Below are 12,786 nucleotides of genomic sequence, written 5' to 3'. Positions count from 1 at the left end.
AGGTTTGTGTTCAGAAAAGGGGATAAGCTTTAGAAAGAAAGCTACAAATCAAGAACTGAGAAATCTGTTAATGGCCAGTGATCAAAAGGCAGGAGCACAGCCCTTACGTGATGCTACAGAAGCTGCAGAAAAAATTGGAGTGCGAAAGACAGCAAATAAACTGCAACTTGAGCATGAACAGAACCTAGCAGAAATTCGATGGCTGGAAAAGCAAAAGATAGCTGAGACAGAGAGGAAGGTAGACTGGGGCTATGTCTAAATTGCAAAGAAAAACCAAGGGCACTGAGTCTCAATGCCTGGGTCAGTTGATTCGAGCTTATGGGGCTTGGGCTGCAGGGCTAAAAACAGCCATGTAAATGTACTTAGAGCCCTTCAGGCAATTCAAGGAATAATTAAGCTAATTGTCATCTATTCAAAGGGTGAGGCACAACAACTTCCTTAAGTAGGTGAAGCATGTTCTCTGTATAAACATGAGAACACAGCCCCCTTTACCATGGTATTTCCATCTGCATAAGTACAGAAACCCTGAACTTGGAAAGCTTTTAGTTTAAATCCTTGCCTAAACTAGGGTCTTGTCTATGCACAGTCTTGCACGTGTCATAAATGTAAAGGGAAGGGTAAACCCCTTTAAAATCCCTCCTGGCCAGAGGAAAAATCCTCTCACGTGTAAAGGGTTAAGAAGCTAAAGGTAACCTCGCTGGCACCTGACCAAAATGACCAATGAGGAGACAAGATACTTTCAAAAGCTGGGAGGAGGGAGAGAAACACAGGGTCTGTGTCTGTTGGTATGCTGCTTTGCTGGGGATAGAACAGGAATGGAGTCTTAGAACTTTTAGTAAGTAATCTAGCTGGGTATGCGTTAGATTATGATTTCTTTAAATGGCTGAGAAAAGAATTGTGCTGAATAGAATGACTATTTCTGTCTGTGTCTTTTTTGTAATTTAAGGTTTTGCCTAGAGGGATTCTCATGTTTTGAATCTAATTACCCTGTAAGGTACCTACCATCCTGATTTTACAGGGGTGATTCCTTTACTTCTATCTACTTCTATTTCTATTAAAAGTCTTCTTGTAAGAAAACTGAATGCTTTTTCATTGTTCTCAGATCCCAGGGTTTGGGTCTGTGGTCACCTATGCAAATTGGTGAGGATTTTTACCAAACCTTTCCCAGGAAGTGGGGTGCAAGGGTTGGGAGGATTTTGGGGGGAAAGACGTGTCCAAACTGCATTTCCCAGTAAACCCAGTTAGAGTTTGGTGGTGGCAGTGGTTATTCCAAGGACAAAGGATAAAATTAATTTGTACCTTGGGGAAGTTTTAACCTAAGCGGGTAAAAGTAAGGTTTAGCTTAGGAGGTTTTCATGCAGGTCCCCAGATCTGTATCTTAGAGTTCAGAGTGGGGGAGGAACCTTGACAACATGATTAACAAAGTGTTTTTAATCCAGTTTAGTTAGAATGCAAGTTTTGTGTATACATATTAAAGTGCTTTCGTTCAGTTTAGCTTTTTTCCTATTTAAAGTAAAATAAAGATTAATCTACACCAAAAAAACCCATAAACCCACTCTAAGAACTTTATACACAAAATTGTCTTGTTTTTACCATGCCATTATAATTAAAGCAGTTCCGTGTGCTGCCAGTGTGGGCACAGTTTTGCTGATATAAAGATACTGACATCAGTGTAGCTAGTCCCATACATTTAGGAAAATATATTGATACTGGATACCTTTGTATACACATCTTTTGACACTAGAAGTTGTACCCATTTTAATTCTTTTGGTTAAAAACCCAACCCATCCCAGACCAAAATAGTTAAAATAGTACAAAACCAGTGAGTAGACCAGGGGTTAAGGTTAGAACATATTGGCTACATGGCTGCTGACACAATTTTCAACATTATGTTGATTGTTGAAAAAATGCTAGTGGGGTGTCTACACTAGTGCTCTGAGCATTGCTGACATTAGTGGGAAATGTTTTGATAGTTCAATGTAAACAAGATCTAGGGCCCAAAAGAGGTCTTTGATTGAAACTAGGGAAGGCCAGATTTGACATACAAGATAAGTATAAATTACAAAACAAAAAACCCTGTCATGTTACCTTTATATATCATATGGGGGTGGGCAGTAGCTTAATTTAAAACAAAATAAACTCCTGTGCAGGTCACCTGGTTTATGGTGCTGACATGCTGGTACAGAGATAATTGCTTCCACTTTTCTTTTTTGCTGTAAAAATCATATTTGTGTCCTGTCTTTTGGTCTAGGAACTAGAAAGTTTGCTTTGTGGTGAAATTTATTCCATGAGCAAGACTAATCTACTTTCTGTAGATAAAATGAGCTACCTACAACATAAACTTAACATTTCTGAAAGCCACTCTTTTTTCAATAAATAGGCCTGCCACATGCCTGCAATGGACCAGATTTATAAATCTGGGTATGAGCAATTGTTGGCATTTCTGTATATATAACTTAGGTAAACAGTTGTGAGCATACATTTTGCAGATGACATGTGTAAGTTGTCTTCTTGACTTTGTTAGCTTATATGGTAGACGTATTTGGCAAATTGAATGCACTGAACCTAATACTTAAAGGTAGGAATACAAATAAAACTGATACGAAAGACGAAATCAAGGAATTCTCGAAGAAGCTTTGTCTTTGGAGATTCCATGTTGAAAAGGAAGTTATCAAGTGTTATCAGACTTTTTAAAAAAAAAAAAATTTCAAACTGATTCAGATGTTATTAAATGAGTTAATATTTGATTTTTGTCTGGATTGTATTCCCATTTTGAGGAATTTTTTCCTGGAGCTGTAGATACGTCTGATGATACCAGTTGAATTTGAAATCTCTGCTTGTTAACAGTTGATACTATTCCAACATTAAGTATCTTGGCTCAAGAAAATTTCTTAGAATTGTTGAGTGATCAGACTGAAGACCGGGTTTTCAAATCTAGCAAACCAGGAATTCTAGATTGTGAAGGGAACTTTGGCCTGGTCTACGCTACAGAGTTAGGTCGATGCAAGGCAGTTTTCGTTGACCTAACTATGTAAGTGTCTACGCTAAAATTTCACTCCCACCGACATAACTACTCTGCTACACCAACTTAACCACACCTCCGCAAGAGACTGTAGTTAGGTCGACACAGTGTCAGTGCAGACACTGTTACTTGCATTAACTGTTGGCTTTCAGAAGCTGTCCTACAATGACCTGCACTGATAGGAGAGTCAGTACAAGCGCTCCTGGTGAGGATGGGTGCCACCGTTACAAGGAGCTTAGTGAGGACACACAAAAACAATTTAATTACTGCAGTGGCTGTATGCCGACTAAACTTAGATCATCATAGTTTTGTAGTATAGACATGCCCTCACTGATGAAACTATGGAAGTGCTGCTTCAGCTTGCTTCCAGCTATCTCTGAGTCTGAGTTTTCAGCGATGATTTCTGTGGAAAACTAAACAGAAATTGTTTAAACTTGGAAAATGACATTGTGGCCTATCAGATGCAACTAAATGTACAACTGTGCAGTTTGAAACCAACTTATTCTTCTCACTAAAATGTTAAGCTGTGTCCAAACTTGCCAAAAAGTCCATATTTTCAACTTTTAGTTTTAAAAACACAGATTGTATAATTAAACTGACTGTAGTTGAATAAAATCACAAAACTGTCCAAACTCTTAATGTCCCTCTTGAATACTAGTGTTCTGAGTCAGTAAAAACAAGTATTTGGTAGTGGAGATCCCCACCATGTTTTAACATATCTGTGAGGGAGCATCAGTACTAAAAAGTTTAGGTACTACCGCTCTAAGGTGCTGCAGCAGCTCCTTCCCCTTGCAGCCACTGAAGCAAAGAGGTTTGGCAGAAAAATGTTGTTTTTGTATTCCTTTCATCATTAAGGTGGATGGAGATCTCCATCTAACCTGTAATAGAGAGAACAAGATTTGGCAGTTGCTGCTTGTCCCCAAGAAGGGATCTTGGAAGGTCCATGGCAGTTGGAAAAGAAATAAGACTCTAGAACAGAAGCAGCAGGGACTACATAGGCTGGTAGGGTGGGGCAACATTTCAAGAATGAACAGGCCAGAGACCCAGGAAGCCACTGGACAGGGTATAAATAGCCACTGCTCTTAATGGTAGTTCTGCAGGACTGTCATATGAGCTTTCACTCCCAGGCTCAAATACAGAAGGAGCTAGTTTTTTAAAAAGGGAAAAAACGTATTGATTTTATATATATAATATATATATAATTCTTAAAAGGCAAATGCCTGTCTTATAGTGTGTAGCATGTAACAGCACAAAATGCTATTAATAGCACAAAATGGGTGGTGATACCAGTGTATAAATTCGAGCACATATCGGAGGTGAATCCCAGTTGCTTCATCGCAACAGAATTATTCTAAAACTGACTAGGAAGAAAACGTATGCTTAGCTTCTAGTCAACTGTACCTTTTAAATAATTAAAAAAAAAAAAACCAAAACCTGCTTGGGGTAGGGAGAAATTATTCTCTTCCCTAAAGAGTAGAACTTGGGCTATTAGAAAACATGGAGTATGGTATACACCGGGGTGGCCAAACTTACTGACCCTCTGAGCAACATATGACAATCTTCAGAAGTTAGAGAGCCAGGGTGTGCCTGCCAGGACTCAGGGCTTCAGCCCCCGTGTGGCTTGCCTGCTAGGGCTAAAGCAGCGTCCCCTCCCTACACTTCCTAACTGTTTGCCACTACCTCTTAACATGGAACTAGCACCTGGGAGCTGCAGGGAGGGGCCACTGAGAGTGGGCCCTGAACCTTTAAATTTCCCCTGCCCCCACTCTCAGTAGGTACCAGTTGTCTCTGGCAGAAGCTCCTAATCCCACTGCAGGGTAGGGATGTAAATACTGTTTAAAAAGGAAATGGTTTAAATGATTAAATATTCCATTTAAACGGTTAACCAATTTAAAGGGCTGATCCGGCAGGCTGGGGCCAGTTGGGTGGTGGGGCTGGCACAGCTGGGGCAGGAGTTAATGATTAAGGTGGGTTAACCTTTTGCATCCCTACTGCAGGGCAGAAGCCTCAAGTTCTGCACGCCGTCCCCCCCCCCCCAGACCCCCATAGGTCGGGGGGGAGAGACGGGACTTGTGGGGCTCTGAGAGTTGCACTTTAACTGTAAAAGAGTTCCATGGGGCTCAGCCACAACTGGCATACACGGAAACAAATGCATTTATTTTCATCTTGGTTACTGACAAGTGCCACTGGTTTAAAAAGGGAATATTGTTGTTTAGAAAGGCTGTTCTTGTAAGCACCGAATAAATATTTTATACGAATACTTTTCATGACAGTTGATCAAGGAGTTACAGTAAGTATTAGAAGAGGAATTTAATATGGAATTGCCTTTCTATCTTATATTAGGATGGAATGTCAATTTCACATTAAATTTTCTTCGTGCAAGAGTATTTTCTGTGATAAATGGCAAGATTAAAAAAGTTGTTTGAAGGGATTTGTCAAAACAAACTTTTGCATATACAGAGTACACTGATTTTTGACAGGCTTTAAGATAAACTGCAGGCAGAATTGTCAAAATACAACTTTCTGCTGAGTGGCCACTTTCATCATCCATAGTCAGATGTAAGGGCTATATACTATATTTAAACCAAGTGTGTCATCTGATGGTCCATAACCACCAAGCCTTACTTGGATTACTGGCTCATACTCTGCCTTGGTGTCCTAGCATATGCTTGCTGGAGCATGGAACTGGTCTGGTGGGTAAGGTAAGTGCAAGACTGCAGAATACTAAAATAAAACCAGCTGTGTGAGCAATTTTGCTTTTGTTCTCAAAGACTAGAGTCCAGTGGGCATAGGGAAACTGTGAAATAAGGTAGTTTGATCCAAAATCACAGCTTCATTTTAGATAATAAAGATGGTGTGCTTTGTGTGTCTTCAGGAGTTGTAGAAGGTGATTTAGCTGCTGTTGAAGCATACAAGTCCTCAGGAGGAGATATTGCACGCCAGCTTACAGCGGATGAAGTACGCCTGCTAAATCGCCCTTCTGCTTTTGATGTGGGATACACACTTGTACATTTGGCTATACGTTTTCAAAGGCAGAATATGCTAGCAATTTTGCTTACAGAGGTGAGTTACTTTGGCCTTTGTTTAGATCAACTAAAGATTTTACATAACCTTATCACAGTTTCCAATTATTGCAGTGCAACTTTCTTTGCTAGGCGATGGAGACCGACAAATGCATGAGTAGCGTCTTTGTGCCTTTTTTCTGTTCGATTTTTCAGAAATAGTTCTCTTAAAACAGCAAGACTGTCATATCCAGATATCTTACAAGTTTCTTGTCAGATATAAGCAGTTTGGTCATACTTCCTGACCTTACTGCAGTGGAAGTAAACAGCTTTGATGCCTCCCGTGCTTTTGTCTGGGGGAAAGGAAATGCCTCTAAAGCAAAACACTTGGAGAAAATTAAAGTGCTGTATCTGAGTGTGCTGAGGAGTTGTAGCAGCTCTTGCTCGAGAGTGCACACAGCGCAGCAGGGGGCAGCGCATGGCAGGAGTAGGCATGCAGCTGCTGCTGTGCCAACTCCACAGGCAGGAGGAGGAGAAATGACTCGACAGGCAGAGGGCAGCAGTGTTGTGGCTTAATCGGGTTTGGAGAAAAACTTGCTCCTCTTTGGGTGGAGTCAGGTTAGGTGGTCTTGAGTCCAAGTTGGACCTAAAAATTAGGCCTGAATAGACGTAGCACAGATGGGTCACATGATATGTGAAGTTCACCTAGAGGCATTGCTTAGATTTACCCTTGTGTACTTTCAAAACTACCTACTTTCAGGGAAGAATCTCTCAGAGCCTCAGTTCGCTCCCCTTCCTGCTTTGAACTGAATCAGGAGTCCATGCAACTTTTAAGGACAATCTAATGAGAAAAATTACTCTTACTGTAGGGTTGGGGGATTAGCTTTTCCCAAGGAAGCTAGTGTGTGGGAGAAGGGGGATGAGCTGCATATACAGTTGTATCTAAAGCCTGGGGTTGAGGAACAAAGCAGCAGAAGAGAAGACTAGTGGGAAGTTTTCAGGTAGTTTGAAGAACTGTGTGTATTTGTGTGCAGTTAGTACATGCAACTGCACATTTTAAGTGGTGAGGGACACATGTAATTGGTTTGATGGATAGATTTAAAACAAAGTTAGCTTCACTGAAAAATCCTGTATTTTTGATTTTGTCAGCAGCAATTTTTACCTGCAGTCGTTGTGAAAATGTGTACTGAACCCTAGCAAATAGTAGTAATACTGTTCCCTAGGTTTGTCAGAGTAATTACCACTTTAAAATGCGTGTCTTCCAAATATCACTTTAAAATATCTCCATTGTGTAGTCCAGATGTGTACCTGATAATATATGACCTTTATCACCGAATGACTTTTTTCCTGCCATCGATGGCCAGAATCCTTCAGAATTCGTGTGGTCCATGTATAGACATTTCCTCAGTTGTTAGACTTCTGGCGAGTGGGAGGTAAGAAATGGGAAGTTTCCTCAGACAAGCCCATTCAGTATGCGGTATAGAATCCCATGTAACATATGGAAGCAAAGAAGAAATTTACATGAGGATGCTAAATTGTAATCTGTGCCAATTCATAACATCAGGCTTTTTCCTTCTGTCACCAAGTGGCATCAGAGGTTCTAGTTTGGATCAGCATTTTATGAACCATCATTTTGTTTGCTTCTGTTATCTAATTCTACCCCACCCCTTCAGCCATCTGTTCAATTTTGGTTCTTGCTGGATTCAATGCTAAGTTATGTGGTGGTCAGTTTAGTGCCTGTTAGCTTCATAATGAGTAAGCGGTATTTGCATTCACTCACTTATGATAGCTGTTGACTTATTTGTAATGTCTTTGAGGAGACTGATATTTACGCTCATATGTGACCGCCTTGCATCTGTTTTGATGGGATCACTTTTTCCCTCAGTTGTGTTCATTCCAGATTCCTTCTTTATAAACAACTTTAAACACCTCCTTATCCCTCTTCTACTCAAAACATTTTCTATGAAATGTTATCTAATGCCTAATGCTTCTTACTATTTTTGGCTAAATATAAATAGCTATCAGGTGAAATAAGTCTGTTATATTACAGGTATCACAACATGCGGCAAAGTGCATTCCAGCAATGGTGTGTCCAGAGCTTACAGAACAAATCCGGCGTGAAATTGCTGCGTCTCTTCATCAACGAAAGGGAGATTTTGCTTGCTATTTTTTAACTGACCTTGTAACATTTACATTACCTGCAGGTAATTATGAAATGCTCCGCACTTTGTCAATGATGCCTTTGTTACTTTAATTGTGTATGAAACTACCAACACATTTTGTCGCCGCCCCAACCCTCTGCCCCCTTCTGCAATTTTTCTGATATAACTTTTGTTAGCACTTGATACAAAATAGTTCTTAGGCTTTTCCTGGTGATTTTTAAATCTGCAAAGCTCTTCATGTATTTCAGTCCTCGCATTTCTCCTGTGAAATAAACTACTATTGTTCTCAGTTTAGAGAGGGGGAAAATTGAAGCAAAAAGGATGTCTTCACGGAATGAGTCTGTATTAAGGTTGAGGTTGGCGATCAAGTGTGCCTGGTTCTTATTTCGATGCTTAGATGACTAGATTTTTGCATCATTCTGTAGTTCTGTAATTTTAGTGTTCCTTTTGTAAAACAAAAGGTTTGACACACAATGATTGGTTTTGGGACTAAAACTACTATTCATATGTATCCTGTGGTGTTTTTTTTTTTTTTTTTTCTTATATGGAAATGTTCACGTTACAGTTATCTTCAGTTTATTCTGAGATAGCATGATCAAGAAGAATATAAGCTGTTTGACACCTGAATATTTGTAAAAGTATATTTAGAGATGAGCGTGTCTCAATCTTCTGATTGAGTTCCCGTGACTGAATATTTGATCATAGAATTTTCATTCTAGTTGAATGAAGTGAAGTTTTTGTAATTTATATAGTACAGTATACATAAGCAGTAAAGTCTGTGGCAGCATTTTATGTATAGCATTAGTTATAGCCATCATAAAAATGTTCCATTTGAGCTTTCCCCACAAATTTAAGTAAAATCTTGTGTTCCATGATATTATATTATAGACTGGATGGACAGGGAAAAAGGAAACTTAATTATATTGCAGAAACTGGTCCTGGACTTGCTTGCAGTAGGAGATTGTTAGGTATTACTTCTCTACAAATATTAATCCTTTTATAAACGTGGCTTGAAACTGATTATTTTTTATACCATGACCCTGGATTATGAAAGTACAGAGGACATGCTTCCAGGTCTGGCTGTCGTCTCACCTAAAAATGCTCTTGATACAGTAAAAGCTTTGTTATCTGGCATGTTTGGTGGGTGCTGGATTAGTCAAAAATTCCGGTTAACTAAGAGAGACTTACCAATGGAAGGAGGGAGTTTGGATGTGGGAAGGAGCTGGGGATTGGGGCACAGGAAGGGGTACGAGGCGTGTGCTCTGGGAGGGAGTTTGGGTATGGGAGGTGGGTTTGGGGCAGGGGGTTGGGGCACAGGAGGGGTTTCGGGGTGCCACATCCAGGCACTGCTCACTTTGGGTGGCTCCCCACAAACGCCGACGTGTCCCTGCTGTTCCTAGGCGGAGGCGCAGCCTGGCAGCTCTGCATGCTGCCTCCACCTGCAGGAGCTACGGAGCCAGTGCTCGATGGAAAAACTCTCTTCTCTACTTACTTCTTGCTTTCTCACCTGGTTCCCTACTTCACTGATTCCACTGGAGCAGATGATTGATGATCCTTCAGGTGTCCAGAAATCTTGTGTCGGGTGCCTTAGTGCTTTGTACACCATGACCAGCCAGCCTAAAGGATTCTTAGCTTAGTCTGGGATCTGGAGCTTTGGGCCCCACATGGCTGAACGGAAAATAGCAAAGCCTTAAGGAATTAGTGGTGAAGGAGGATAAACAGTAAGAATCAGCTAGTCAATAACTGCGCACATTCCATATATCAGTACTCCTCCATTTTAAAATGTGTTGGTGTTAAGCCATTTTATTCATTGTTCCTTTTCCAGATATTGAAGATTTACCACAAACAGTCCAAGAGAAGTTATTTGATGAAGTACTTGATAGGGATGTTCAGAAGGGTAAGTGTGTGTGTGTGGAGAGAGTTAGTTAGTACGTGCCATTTTTGCGGATAGCATTTTGGATGTGGATACGAATTTTGTATTTGCACAGCGATCTGGAGCTGTAGCCCAGGCTCACCAGGGCAAGTGGAGAGACTCGGGCTCCCCACAGCTGCCAGCATGGCTCTCCCTGACCCATCTCTGCTAGGGGCAGAGGGTGCTTCGGAGCCACGGGCCAGCCATGATGAGAGCTGGGCGGACAGCTGTGGGGAGCCGTGGTGGATCCTCCACCTGCCCTGGGTGAGGGAGCCCAAGAAGCCCCCGGCCTGAGTGTCAGCCCCCAGGCCCTCTGTCCAGGCCAGGTGGAGGGTCTGCCGTGGCTCCCCACAGCTGCCAGTCCGGCTCTTCTCATGGCCGGGCTGTGACTCTAAGGCAAACATTCCCCCCCCCCGCCCACCCCCCCCACCCACTGGAGCTGGTTTGCAGAGAGCTGCATGGGGAGCTGGCATGGAGTCGCATACCCTCAGCCGGGTGGGGACACAGCCAGGGCCTGTTCTCGGCCTTCCCCCGCACCACAGGTAGGTGGAGGGTCTGTCACGGCTGCCTGGGCTTCCTAGTTGGGCTCCACGCTGGCCTGTCCCGGGAGGAAGAGGGGCCTTGGGGAGGAGGAAGAGGGGAAAGGACAGTGGATGGGCAAGGGCCTTGCCCCCCCCCCCACCCCAAGCCTCAGTTTTGGTGCCACTGGTCATTGCTGTGCGGATCTGCAGATACACGTTTTTTGTATCCATTCAGAGCTCTAGTTATTACAAATAAACCCTGAAGTCTCGTTATCTGCTATTAACGCGATACTTCACTTAGTTTGAAATAATACATGAATTCTATATTTAAAGCAAAATTTTATGCTGGATAGGTTGGCATTTGCAGGCAAATTTCTACCTTTTTAATATAGAGATTAGAGATTTGACTTTAAGGTTAGGAGTACTTCTGAAGGGACAGAAAGAAAAAGCGAAGCTGTGGTGCTGGTAAAATTTGTGAAACCTATGAATTTATCGTCTAAACTTCTGAAGGCTCCAAGTCATGAGCTCTTCAGTACTCTCTCCTGTATTTAAATAAAATTGGTGAACAATCTTCCACTTGAGTGGCTCTCTTGAAACAAATTATGGTTTTTCAGTTTAATGTCTGTTTTTTTTATCTACAGTTTTTAGTCTAGGGAGCTCAGCTCTGCCTCTTTAGTGCATCCATTTTTGTAATATTAAGGTGAATAGATATATGGTAAATTGTTGACTGTATAGTATCTTCTGATAACCAGTTTACCTTAATACAGAATTTCATGTTGAAAAGAGTCTAATTGCAAATAACGTTTACATAGGATTTTTCTTGTATTGCAGAACTAGAAGAGGAATCTCCTATTATAAACTGGTCTTTGGAATTGGGTACGCGTTTGGACAGTAGACTATATGCACTTTGGAATCGGACTGCAGGGGACTGCCTGCTTGATTCAGTACTACAAGCTACCTGGGGCATTTATGACAAGGATTCGGTGCTACGGAAAGCTCTTCATGAAAGTTTACATGACTGTTCACATTGGTAAGCTGGTACATTTCTCATGTTAAGTTCAGGAATATTTTTCCAGTAGCATTGGTTGTAATATAGTGATGAGCTCATGGATTTATATTTAATTATGTGGAACAAAGGAGATGAATTACAGCACAGTTTAAGTTGTGTGTGTTTAGTTTATCTTTAAAAACCAAAAAAACCCCCCCAAAAATAAACCAAAACAAAATTTATATATTATGTAAGTCAATTATATTACCAAAAAAAATTCTTGTTTTCAGTGCTTTAAATTCCATACAATGTCCTTAGCACGAGCTGTAGTATGTCGGTTACTGCAGCTTTCAAGTTCTGCATTTGCAGTGTGAAATGTAGTGAGTTTGTTGTTGACCCGTATGTGCTAGTTCTTCATATAGTAACTAAAGTTTTAAGTAACTTAGTTTTTAGTGTGTGGAAAATATGTTAAAATAACATCAGGTTGCAAAGTCAAGAACTCAAAAGTTAGGAAATGTCAAAATTAAAGTTGCTTGTGCAACCTTAACTTGTCCCTCTTGTGCCATATGCATTATCACAGTCACTTTTCCCACAGTTTCCCCATCTCTTTCAGTGCATGGAATGGACCATGCTCGCTGAACGAGGAGCTCTTCAATATCTTGTTTTCTCTTCATTGTTCCATATCTCCCCTCATGCTTGCCTTACTGCATAGTATTCAAACCCTGCTCTGAAAACAGAATTATTAATGTCCTCATGGGCTTTTCTATGGGGCTTATCACTATAAAATCTGAGTGTTTAACAAATGTTAATGAACTTATTTTCATAGCACCACTGTGAGGCCAGGAGGTTGGTGTTAATCCCATTTTACAAATGGGGAGCTAAGGCACAGAGAGATTAAGGTAGAAAGTATCTATCGTTCTAACTGCCCAATTTGAAACACTCAAGACTTGATTTTTCAGAGTACTTAGTATTGTAATAGCATTGCATATGCTTGAAGTCCAGCTCACATTGACTTTAGTTGTAGCTGTGAACGTTCAGCACTTATGCATATCAGATCCCAGGTATCTCAAATTGGGCACCCAGAAAATGAAGAACATAGTTATTGACCCACCTATGAAAATTTTTGGTTTCAGTGACGTCCCTAGCATCACATAAGAACTCCATGTGGCAGAAGCAGGG

General features: G+C 41.1%; 1 protein-coding gene across 6 annotated transcripts in view; it reads left to right on the top strand.

The window, feature by feature from the left end:
• The window catches only part of ZRANB1 (zinc finger RANBP2-type containing 1), an 83,400-nt gene that overhangs the window by 37,925 nt on the left and 32,689 nt on the right, over nt 1-12,786 (top strand). For all 6 annotated transcript variants that reach the window (XM_073354110.1, XM_073354109.1, XM_073354108.1 and 3 more), the window contains 4 exons: nt 5,898-6,085; nt 8,075-8,228; nt 10,012-10,083; nt 11,451-11,649. In XM_073354110.1, the coding sequence (XP_073210211.1) occupies nt 5,898-6,085; nt 8,075-8,228; nt 10,012-10,083; nt 11,451-11,649 (613 nt within the window). The remainder of the gene's footprint in view (nt 1-5,897; nt 6,086-8,074; nt 8,229-10,011; nt 10,084-11,450; nt 11,650-12,786) is intronic.

Source organism: Lepidochelys kempii, chromosome 7 (assembly GCF_965140265.1).
Source record: "Lepidochelys kempii isolate rLepKem1 chromosome 7, rLepKem1.hap2, whole genome shotgun sequence".
Lineage (NCBI taxonomy): Eukaryota > Metazoa > Chordata > Testudines > Cheloniidae > Lepidochelys > Lepidochelys kempii.
This window is presented reverse-complemented; position numbering and strand designations above follow the sequence as displayed.